This window comes from Electrona antarctica (genome assembly GCF_951216825.1).
Source record: "Electrona antarctica genome assembly, chromosome: 10".
Classification (NCBI taxonomy): domain Eukaryota; kingdom Metazoa; phylum Chordata; class Actinopteri; order Myctophiformes; family Myctophidae; genus Electrona; species Electrona antarctica.
The window spans coordinates 16,030,847-16,043,337 of NC_136791.1; the positions used below are offsets into that span (position 1 = coordinate 16,030,847).

The 12,491-nt window shown below is 43.9% G+C and overlaps 1 protein-coding gene across 2 annotated transcripts; it reads left to right on the plus strand.

Moving 5' to 3' along the window:
* Positions 1-998: 998 nt before the first annotated feature.
* Positions 999-11,975, plus strand: LOC306930956 (F-box only protein 28-like). Of its 2 annotated transcripts, none has more exons than XM_079512087.1 (6): positions 999-1,275; positions 6,437-6,546; positions 6,638-6,776; positions 7,465-7,699; positions 7,871-8,010; positions 8,310-11,975. In XM_079512087.1, exons 1-6 carry the CDS (start codon positions 1,012-1,014, stop codon positions 8,688-8,690), a joined length of 1,269 nt encoding a protein of 422 aa, XP_079368213.1. In that variant the 5' UTR covers positions 999-1,011; the 3' UTR covers positions 8,691-11,975. The 2 variants fall into 2 exon arrangements, with proteins under 2 accessions (XP_079368213.1, XP_079368214.1); XM_079512088.1 differs by having other exon boundaries at positions 7,465-7,660.
* Positions 11,976-12,491: the final 516 nt, after the last annotated feature.

Genomic DNA, 12,491 nt, shown 5'->3' on the forward strand with positions numbered 1-12,491 from the left:
AAAAAAACATTTTTTTTGGGGGGGGGGGGTCCCAGATATAAATGGCATTAAATGGGGGTCAGTAGCCTGTGCATGTCAAACTGGGCATCCTTTTCAAATGGGGTCTTGCCCTGAAAATGAATTTTCAGGGCAAGACCTCGACCTCACGCGTGCGGACTCGGCCCCCAGCCTGGTACCCTAGTCAAAATATGGCCCTCGAGGAAAATTAATTGGGGAACCCTGCACTACAGTGTCACACAAAAGTAGCAGATCTGCAAACTCGAAGCGGGGCGTTTTGAGCTTGTCGATCTGTTACTTTAGCTATTTTTGTATTTGAATCCTGGAAAGTAACAGTTTTGGCAATATGTTAGTTTTACATTTATAAATGAGTTGGTTGCCTTGAGTGGAGTGAGTATTTCACTGAATTTAAACACTAAAATAGTTATTAAAATTAAACATAAGAATCACAACATCTTGATGTAATAATGGCCCAACAAAAATGTCATCTTGGGCAGGGTAACCACTTTTTACATTCTGGAACACAAATGTATTTCATGCTCTGAATATGATTACATTTTGGGGTGGACTTTGTTAAATGTTTTTGTCATTTGATTTAGGGTCATAACATGTCGGCCTATCTATGTGCTTGGTTAGATATACCAACAGTCCTACTATATACAGTCATGAGTCTGATACCCTACACAAAACCCTAATACTAACCGCACACGGACACCATGGGTAACTTTTACCTGTGGTAACCATGTTCAATTCATCATAACAATTAGAGACGTACAAATAATATACTCTTCTATATAGCTAAAAACAGGAAATCATCATAGAGGAGTTAAAAAGGGGAAAAAACAAACAGTGAGGGGGAAAAGGGGTGGGTGGGGGATTCAGGTTTTACGGGGGCCAGTTTCAACCACTCCCCCCCCCCCCCCCCCCCCCCCCCCAAGTCCTGAAGTCCTCCCCTCCCCCTCGACGTCACTTCCTCTACTCCTCCTTCCTTGGACGGGGAAAAAAAAGGCAAAGATGGCTGCCATCGTAGAGCGAGCGGACGGAGCTGGAGGTGGAGGAGGTGTTGTCGTCGCTGCCGCTGCTCCGGGCGGCTCTCTGAACCTGATGGACTGCGACTCGTCGTCGTCGCCCCACCGTCTGGTGTCGACGCCTCCGCCGGACCACCAGCAGAGCCTTCAGAACCAGAACGCAGCCAACCCTCTGCTGGGGTTGCCCATAGTGGCCGTGGAGACCATCCTCAACTTCCTGTCCTACGACGAGATCAGCCTGCTGCGCCTGGTAAGACACGGCGTTGCCACGTCTGCTCAATACAAGCGACTGTGTTTGGGGCCTGGTTGGTTTTCTGGATTGATTGATTGATTGGTTTATTAGACAGAAATGTAAAAACAGCAAAAATGTGTCAAACACTTAGCACAAAAAAGAAAAGAAAAGGTAATTGCGGCCTTGTTTCCATTTAGGCCCTATGCAATCAATTCATTCATGTCTATGACTCGGAGAATAACACATTTCAATGTCTTCACAGGAAAACAAAAACAAAATTTCAATAGATCTGCAACTAGTTTAATTGTTGTCAAACATCTGCATTACTGAATTTACAAGAAGTCTACATAATTGGATAATGTAGAATAATTGTTTTTGTTATATTATGTTATTTGCCTGTTATCTATCCTGATTGATTGAATACAAGTTTAACAGAAAATAGAGTTCAATACAAGATCTGCTAAGAGGATCTGCTAAGGGCCTGGTGAGAGCAGGAGTGGACCTGGTGAGATGTAGGAGGGGCCCGCAGAGTTGCCTAGTCCCTCCACACACCAGAATCAGGTTCTCCCAGTCCTGGCAGAGTAGTTCTGGAGCAACGGATTGTGTGTCCCTGGTTTTTCCCTAATGGGACTGATCGAGGGTAGCTCCTGGGACGTGAGTCGGGACTTGATCACCCCGGCTGAGTCACCTGAGTGAGGGGTATGATGTTCGAGAGACCCGAAACCCTGATGACCTTGGGATACATCCATGCGATGTTTTTTGGTTATACTTACTCTATTGCTATGAGTCACTATAAATAGAATGTGACAACCAGGTATAGTCTGGTGACCACTGGAGAGACTGGTGGGTGACAGCCGGAATGTAGACGGTACCCGGGTGAGCAGTATGGGTTAGTGCCACAGCCTGTGTCCTCCGTGAGGAGGAAGCCCAAAAAACCCTCGGTGAGGCCTTTAGGAGGGCCATCCACCACTCCTGAATGAAGTGCCCGGTGCTGGGAGTCTGGTGCAACGCACAGGTCCTGGGCCTGGTGAGATGTAGGAGGGGCCTGGACAGGAGTAATCCCACAGAGCCTAGTCCTTCCACGCGCCAGAATCTGGTTCTCCCAGTCCTGGCAGAGTAGTTCCGGAGCAACGGATTGTTTGTCTCTGGTTTTCCCCTAATGGGACTGATCGAGGGTAGCTACTGGGACGTAAGTCGGGACTTGATCACCCCGGCTGGGTCACCTGAGTGAGGGGTATGATGTTCGAGACCCGAAACCCCGATGACCTTGGGATATCACTTCCTCATCACTGAGGATATGTCCCAGGTGCATCCATGCAATGTTTTTAGTTATAGTTAAACCAAAGAAAGCCTATGGCTTGTTTCCAGTGGGGTCCTCCATATTCAATTCATCTGTGAAGTTGCTTGTAAACAGTGGTGTAAAGTATTACATTTACTCAAGTACTGTACTACTTACTTAACATGTTGAGGTACTTTTACTTTACTGGAGTATTTCCAATACTTTTACTTCTACTCTACTACAAGTACATTTTTAATTCCGGACTTTTACTTGTACCAGAGTATTTCTACATTGCCGTAATGATACTTTCACTTAAAAGTAGAATACATGGAGTACTTTTTCCACCGCTGCTCGTCTGGGGTTGTTTTCATAGACCTGGCTGCTTATTTCTCACTCTAAATCTGGCAACAGTGGTGAAAGGACAACAGAACACACACACAAGTCGACTAGAGGTGTCGCGCAGACCGAAGATGGCAGATAAACACAAGCTCGTGCAAGCAGTGTACTTATGCTTCTTCTATTAACGACGCTATTATCGTGGTGCGAGCTTGATCTGCTATTTTCGTCGCGCGACACCGTTTGTTGTTTTTTGCGTCGCCGGAAAATACTAGCCCGGTGGCCGTTCCTGTTTACGCTGCATAGTGCTCATAATATCCGGTCTAGAGCCCGCCTACTGACTGTATCCGGCAACTTATACACACAAATATTTCTAAATGTGGTCTCAATTTTTGCCGTTAAAATAAAATTGGACAATAATCTTTATATAACTGTCTTGATAAACCTGCGAACATGCTGCAAAACGCACGGTCTAATACCGTATCCGCTGTAGACAGGATGTATGTAAAGCGGCACTACTGCTCCCACTGTGTGTGAGAAAACAAAAACAAACCACAACGCGATGCTAACGAAGCTAACGCTGCTTTAATTTAAACCACAATTCGTGTTCATAATGATGACTCCGTGGATGGATGCCTGTGTGTGTGTGCGTGTATTATGTGCAGGGGTCATCAATATGTCCACACAAAGACGTGATGGTCTTGGTTGCTAATTTTAGATTTAATTGTTTTACACACACCATCAAAATGTTCTTATTTTTTATCCTAAGACCCAATTACTGAATGCCAGCCTCCTGTTTTTTTTCAGAATATGTACGAAAGTGATTTATTACACTATGGCACGACATTAGGAGTCCACTAGGACAGTGGTATGTTGATTAGGTGTTCAAACGTTTTATTTGCAAGGACCCCTTAACTCTGTTTGATTGATTGAAAATTGTATTAACAGTTTGCAGAATTACAGTACATTTCAAGCACAAACTCAATACAAAGGCTGTTAACTGTGAGTGGACGACCCAATTAAGCATTACACTTGTTTACAACAGGGTCCACCATGTTCAATTCATCAAAACATTAAGAGACGTACAAATAGACACTTCTATATAGACAAAGAACAGTACAGGAATTCATCATAATGGAGGTAAAAAGGGAAAAGAAACATATACAATGAGGGGAAAGGGGGGGGGGGGGATTCAGATTTTACGGGGGCCAGTTTCGAATTGCAGCCATCCGTAGGTGCCCTTTGAGAGCGGTTTTGCATGTCTTAATGACTGTTGGTAGGGCGTTCCACATTTTGGTGGCATAGGAGCGAAAAGAATTTAGTCCCTTGTTTGTGCCGAATCTGGGTTGAACATGGTTCGTTGCACTCCCTCTGGTGTTGTGGGTGTGGACTTCGTTAACATTAAGGAAGTATCTACACAGGTACATGGGTATCTTGGTGGAGTATCGAATCTTGTGGACCAGACCCATTGCAAGATGCTGTACTCTGTCGCCGACCCTAAGCCATGCCAGTCTGTCAAAGTGGGCAGGGGTGAGGTGGGTTCGGGGGGTGAGGCCAAGTAGGAGCCTGACCAGTTTGTTTTGGGAGGTCTGGAGCCTAGTTTTAAGGGCCTTTGAGGTGCTGTGGTACCAGGAGGTGCATGCATAGTCAAAGAAGCCTTGTACAAGGGCTCCTGTTAAGGTCTTCAAGGTGTTTTTGTCGACCAGTGAGGAGATCCTGTAAAGGAATCTTGTTCTTTGGTTGACTTTTTTGATTACGTTGGTGGCCATTTTATCACCGGAAAGATTAGCCTCCAGGATGGAACCTAGGTAGGTAATTTCATCTTTACGTGTGATAACATTGTCACCCACTAACCAAGAAGCCATTTGCCTTGCTGAGATTACTATTAGATCCAAAGAGAATGGATTCAGTTTTTCCCAGGTGTAAAGATAGTTTGTTATCAGCGAGCCAGGTGCAGATTCTACCGAGTTCAGAGCTGAGGGCATTTTCAACCTGCAGTTTGTCCCTGTCCGAGACCAGCAGTGCTGAGTCATGCGAACAGGAACAAGTTGCAGTCACAAGCTGAAGTCATGTCGTTTACATATATTAGGAACAGTAGATCCCCTAGTATGCTTCCTTGTGGAACGCCACAGCTCACTGGGAGGGGGGGGGGGGGGGGACAGTGTTGCGTTCACTTCCACCATCTGTTCTCTCCCCTCCAGGTAGGATTGATTGATTGAAATATTTATTAACAGTTTGCAGAATTACAGTACATTTCAAGCACAAACTCAATAGAAAGACTGTTAACTGTGAGTGGATGACCCAATTAAGCATTACACTTGTTTACAGGGGGTCCACCTTGTTCAATTCATCAACACATTTAGAGACGTACAAATAGACACTTTTTTATAGTCAAAGAACAGAACAGGAATTCATCAAAGACTGAGCTTAAATCAGAGTTTGCTACTAAAAGTAAGACCAAGTTGCTAAAATACTTTTAGTCTTACTATAATTACTAGGTTAGGTTTCTGGTTTATTCTAAGTGGGGAACAAAGAACCTTTTTTGCATGGTGGGGAACATAGAACCTGGGGAACATAGCTAGGCTCCCGATTTTGTCCACAATTCCATGCTGTATTGATGTGGTACCATTTGGAGAGATAACAGGCAAATGTTGATCAAAATAACAATTCTTCTGCATTCTCTAATTGTGTAGACTTGTAAATTAAGTAATGCAGATGTTTAACAATAATCTAACTCTTGATCAAGAGTTAAAAATCTATAAGGGTTAAGGGTCCATTTGGTTACCAGCTCTCCTTCATTTCTGCTAACAAACTGTTTTACAAAGCTACAATCGGTAATGTTTGGAACTAGGTCATCTCCTGACGAGTATTGGTCATTTATTACTGTGCCCTGCCTAAGATAAGGTAAAAACCCAGGAACTGAGGAATTGACTACTGTGTAGCAACAGTCTGTAAATGCCATCAGATTAATTAAATCGAAAGGTTCTTTATTGGCATGAGAAAACAATGTTTACATTGCCAAAGCAAGTGGCAAAACATAATAAACAATTTAGGAAATAAAATGGGGTGAGTATTTACAGTTGGAGGGGGTACACTACAGTTACATAACATGGGTCAACTTGCAGAGTTGTCCATCTGTCCACACACAGACATGGTATAATGTTTTTTTTTAAACAAATGGGAGCAATCTTTTGCAGTGACTTTTGGGACAATTGGCATTGTCCCCAAAACTCTCACTATAAGGACTATTAGGCTCTCTGGTATTGTGTATGTTTATTTTATTTATATGTTTATTTGACAGGGACAAGGCAAAAAAACAGTCTAGTTATTAAAAGTTAAAACATGAAACCATTGCATTGTATATGGGGTTTATAGCCAAGGCTAATTTGCATTGTTGTTGGGTTTGGCCGTGTTGATGGATGATATATTATTAATAGATTATTTATTAGTCTGTTAAGCGAATTCTTGTGGCTTTCGAACCGGCCCCTTAAAAGGATTTGCCCCATCAAAATGTCGGCTCTTGTTGCAAAGTGCTCCATCTCATTGGCTGAATGTGTTCTACAGGTGTGCAAGCGCATGGACATAATCTGCCAGCGCATCCTGAACCAGGGCTTCCTGCGTGTGGAAAGATACCACAGCCTGTGTCAAAGGCAGGTCAAAGCACAGCTGCCCAGGTCAGTTTGATTTTACGAACATTACAACATCATAATAAAGAGAGCCTGTCAATATGAATGCATAACGTCGTCCACCGCCACTTGTTGCTAGGCGAGAGTCGGAGAGGAGGAACCACTCGCTGGCCCGCCACGCGGACATCCTGGCGGCCGTGGAGACACGCCTCTCGCTGCTCAACATGACCTTCATGAAATACGTGGACACCAACCTATGCTGCTTCATCCCTGGAAAGGTCAGCTCAGCTCAAACACACTTAAACTTATATGCACACTTTAATTAGTCCTACACACTTCTGTGTGTTATCACTGCTGTTGTCACCTGCCAGCAAGGAGCCCCCACCGGGAGGTAGGAGTATGTACAATGAGTAATCTCAACTTCTCCACCCTGGCTTCGCTAACTCGAACACGAGCCAATTGTGTTCGTATTTGGGATCCCACGACATGGAAAACAAACTGTCTTTCTCTATGTAAATCTCTGTATCACACAAATGGCCCCGTACGTGTGTGTAATTCTGAGTGTACAAATGGAGCCAAATGTTTCCATTTGTACACTCAGTTCCTTGAAATTAAAACGTTTGAGAACCACTGTACAGAGGTCCTTTGAAATTAAAACATTTGAGAACTACTGTACACTAAATGGAACAGAGCCTTAATTAGTATCATCGATAACACGGAAGTTGGAAGAGGCCCGGAAGTAGGACGAGTTATTTATAAAATGGCGTGTTTGCATAGTCTATTGGCCATGTGATCTTGACAGTTAACACCCTGAGCGCACAAGGACGGAGTTCTCCGCCCTATCAATTAGTAACGCTGCTATAAATCGCTGGGCGCTATGATTTAATGGATTAAATGACCCTGGGCGTTCGGGGTGTTAACAAACAGCGTGGTCCTAATTGTAGCCCCTCGGTTGTGTTTCAAAAGGTGATCGACGAGATATACCGTGTGTTGCGCTACGTCAACTCCACTCGCGCGCCGCAGCGCGCTCACGAGGTCCTGCAGGAGCTGCGCGACATCTCTTCCATGGCCATGGAGTACTTTGACGAGAAGATCGTCCCCATCCTGAAGAAGAGGCTGCCTGGGGCCGACCTGTCTGGACGCCTCATCGGATCCGCCCCAGGTAATGGACACGTACTCGCCCGGGTTAGATGGGTCAAAGGTAGGATCACTGTAACCTCTTGAACCCTTTCATCCATTTTGGATGATGGGGTATCTAAAGTTAACAAGTGCTTTTGCTGTTGGCGATCGCTGAAAGACACAATCTCTGACCGTGGCTTAATTCCGCTCTGCCTTGTGGTCGTATCAACCCCCATCCTCACCCCCCCCTCAGTCGCAGGTCCATCCACCTCCCTCACCACCATGTCCCTTCTGGCCAAGAACACGCCGTCGCGCTCGGAGATGACCAAGGTGCAGCAGCAGGTGAAGGTGAACGGCGCCTCCGTGACGGCGCTGCGGCGGGAGATGCAGGAGGTGTGTGGTGGACAAAATTCATATAACAATCATTGTGGTATTGATTCATTTATTTTATTAGTAGATGAAACTCTTGTTCTTCCATGACAAACTTACAGCCAACTCACGGTCTCACACAAACCTATTTCAAACATGCCAACTGTGTGTGAGTCAGCTCAGCTATAGAATAAAACTATGTACGGATTGACCACCTGCGGGATATAAAATGAGTGTAAAATGAACAAAACATTCTAAGTCTTGGGTCTGAAAGGCTAAACCATTTCTTTAACTTATTGTAACATCAAACCATTCCGTTCCAGGTGCGTGTGAAGCAGTTGGAGCAGCAGAAGCAGCTACAGGACCAGGAGCAGAAGCTGCTAGAGCAGACACAGGTCATCGGCGAGCAGAACGCGCGCCTTGCCGAGCTAGAGCACAAGCTCCGCGAGCTGATGGACAGTAGCGCCGTGGGAGGGCCGCCTCCGCGCCCCGGCCCGGCTCCTCCTTCCACGTCCGCCGCCAGCGGCGTAGCGTCTTCTTCTTCCTCCGGCGTTGCCACTACGTCCGGCACGACGCAGGTGGCTGTATCTGCGCTGCCGTCTCTAGCCAGAGAGCCCATCGGCGAAGGCGGCTTTTCGCTAAAACGCACCAGGAAGAGTTCAGACCTCCCGAGGCAGTCGAAACGCCTGCGCAGCAAGAAATGAAAGGGGGACGCGCTAACACCTAATTTATGCTCTTGTCGCGCGAAGGCAGCCGCACGCCGGAAATAACGGCCGACCTGCAAGCTCATGACACGTCGCAGGCGCGTTGGCGTCATGAGCCTATAGGTCGGCTGTATTCGGCACGTGGCACTACCGCGCGGTGTGTCATTTAGGGTTTTTTTCTTCTTTTTGTTTGGTTTTGAGGTCTGATTGATTACACCCAACCCCCTCCCCCCGGACGCTCATGTGCTGTCCTGTCCTGTGAAATGAGTCAGGCGTATCTTGCTTTCAAAAGTGTTTCAATCATATCCCCGTGTCCCCTCCATGCCATCAGCTGTCACCACTCATAGGCATGGCCTTTTTAAGGTGGGGGCTTGCGTCGCCAATAACGTGTTTTAAATCAAGTGCTGCTGTCCACAGACGAAAAACCACTGAACCGAAATATTCACTATGACTTTTGCACAACTTTATGTGACTGGGGGTTGGCGTTTAGAAATGTCACGCGTTGTTAAATTAAGGCGTGCATGAAGCCGCTTAACGAAAGTGTGTTGTCGAGCTTCTTGCTCATAACCCTAAACTCAAATTGTATGCCATTTGACACTAAGACCGATTTTGGTGGCTGGACTTTTTTTCTTTTTTGAACGTTGGTTCTTTTAAAAGAAAAAAACCTGTTTCATTTGTCTTGGAAATAATCTAATTCTTTGGAGGATAATGCAAGAAAAAAAAGGGATTGCATTTTTTTTCTTTATAATTTTAGAACCTTGCAGTATTGAGTCAAGAATTATGAATGATATGAATTATGACCGTTGGTGGATAAAGGAGTCGTCTATGAACCTAAATCAGTTTTCTTCAGAACACGTTTTATTCCCTTTTCCTTGTTGTTGAGTCACAGTGTTCTCATTTTGATCAGGGAAGTCGCCATTTACCTTGAGGGTGGAAGATTTGCCTTCATGGGGACATTTTGGACTTAAAGGACCACCTATTGTCGACCTTATTTTCGTATAATTGGCCCCCACAAATGCTCATTACAAGATAGCACCATCTATATTTGGTCTGTGTCTCAGAGTTAGGCTGTGTACGGTTCAGAAACCTCCCCAACAGTGACATCATCAGTAGGCAGATGTGGTACTTTCAAACAAGATTTCAAACTTTTGTTTATTTATTAAGAGCAATTGCTTCTATTTCAGCATGCTAACCTTCCAGGAAGAGAAATACTTTAGATTTTATTAGCTTGGAATTCCCATGGATGATGTCATTGGTAGGCAGGTTTCTGAAGAGTCCACATCAAAGGTCTTCTGGATGTTTCTTTTTGTGGTCTGGTTAGTGATCTTGACTTAAGATGACCTATAGCCCACCTATGAGACACAGACTGAGTAGAAACAGATTGTACAGAAATTGTACCATCTTACAATAAGAATCAGTGGGGACCAATTCTATGATAATACGGTTGAAAATGGGTAATGTGCTCCTTTTAAATAATTGGGTCAAGTGTGAATTCATTGGTTTCATTCACATTTGCTTTTACCTACTTCTGTCTAGTGCAATGTATAATGTTTAAAATAATCTTGTGATCTGAAGGTGATTTTATTTTGGCGACATGTCGCCAATGTGTTTTCCGGCAACTGCAGTCCTCTGGAGAACAAGCTCCAGTGCTGTGAAACGTTGTGAGCTTGTAGATCGGCTATTTAAAGTGCGCGATATCGGCGCTCGATAAGCGGCATCGACTCGTGTTGTCGTCCTGCACTGCAGTCAATTTGGTTCATAACGAAACGTTGTAGCCTGGGATAAGGGTTGCAACATTTTGCTGATATTCAAAAGGTGGAAACTTTCCATGAGAATAATATAAGGGGACTAAGAAATGGGGACTAAGAAATGCAATGGAAATGGGGGTTATCGGAGATAAATGATACAGAACTTCTGTATAACTGCTCCACTGTTCGCATAAACATTTGTTGTCGAGCAGATTATGTCGGTGAAGCACGTCGCTCACAGTGCTAGTTTGACAGGAAGGCAACAGAAGCTATGTGCAGTACTTAGCTTAAGAGGGGGTGACACAAACTTCTAAATCTAGAACGTTGTCTTTAAAGTGTAACGTATTTTTTGTACGCACTTTAAGTGTTATTTGTCTTTTCCGTTTTTCGCTGAGATTTGTGAACCATCTTTGAACTTGGAAAGGCACGTCAAAGCTTGACCACTTTGCTTTGACAAAAGAACACGTTTAGGTTTATCCCTCCCTATTTTGGTCCTGTCGTTGTGGACTTGCAGATCGGCTATTTTTGGAAAGGGCCATGAAACCCAAGGCTGATTTTGACTTTGTTTTCATTTACAGAATTAATAACTACAGAAGGGTAAAAACATGGCAGGCTAGTAAGCGATACAGCTGCTGCTAATGATGATGTATAATATTAATATGTAATAATATGGGGCGAGTTACACTTAGCTGTGTCCGGAACCATATTTATTGTATGGTATTAGCTGCAGCTGCACCACTTACATCACGTTGCATTATAAGGTCCGCCTTATTCAGTCTGACATGTTTTTTCACTGCTGTAATTTGAACTGAAAATAATATAACTGACAGGTTTCAACCAAGGGTTTAGTACCCTAGGCAGGTGGTCAATTATCAGTACACGGATTACTTGTCTCCCTTAATGTTGCATGGAAATAACATTGAAACGGTGCCCTTTAAGCCTCGATGCATACTTCCTCTTGCACGGCCGCATCGCTTGCGGGAAATAGACCTACAAGCCTCACTTGTGGGCTTGTAAGTCTGCTATTCTCGGCATGCGATGCCGTCGTGCCACACAGCATAAATTAGGCTCTAATTATTCTACACACGTCTTTCTTGCCTTGTGAGGTTAGCCAGTGAGCCCATATTGCGGCTAGAATTGTTTAATTGTTTTTTTTTTTTGTCACGTTTTTTTTTTTTGGAAGACCTCAACCACTCATGGCATGAACCTTTTGTAAAGCATACTAAAAACAAAATGCTGTTCACTCTCTTGGTGAACATAAGCGTGTATTATAAACACAACTGGGCAGGAAACACAAGAATATGTAATCTAGTGGCTTAATTTGAGACTGCGTCTCAGTTTAGAGAAATGATGACTGTACTGTAAACTACTTCATGTACTTCAAAGTGTAGATTGTGAATTTATTTCATGTATGTATACGGCGAAAGAAAAAAAACTAAAGCTATCTTTGGAGTTGTCCTTTTTGGGGATAACTATGGTTTGTTGCACACTTTACTGTTACAAATGTACAAATCAAACCTATTAAAATTCAAGTCAACTCGGATAAGGTGGAGTCTTTGCACCCATTTGGAATTTGTTTAGGTGCCCACTCGACTTGTATCCCCACATGAAGACTACTAGCTTATTGTGTGACATCCCAGTCCACCTGTTAAATTAATCTGCTTTATCATAGCACATTTATAGCATTTGGTTCACTCAAACACTCGCAAGAGAAGAGGTGGATTGTTGGAGGTTCACAGGTTGTCATTGTTGTGATGTCTAATCTATGGGATATTTAGTGTGAAATAAGCTATGAAAGGTTCTTCATTCCAATAACTGAAGATACTTATTTGTAGAAAAAATGTCTGAGATTTATAAACGTTTTGTCAGGTTTGAGGTTTGTCTGGTGACAAAACAACTCAACTCTTAACTGCCTTCATGCAGGCCTGAGTATGGGAGTGAAATAAACTAGTGGATATTAGAACTAATGGTTTTCGAAGACCTATAGTATGTCGTTTTTTCCAGGTTTACGGCGATGAAAATATGATCATAAAATCATGACTTTAAACTTTTT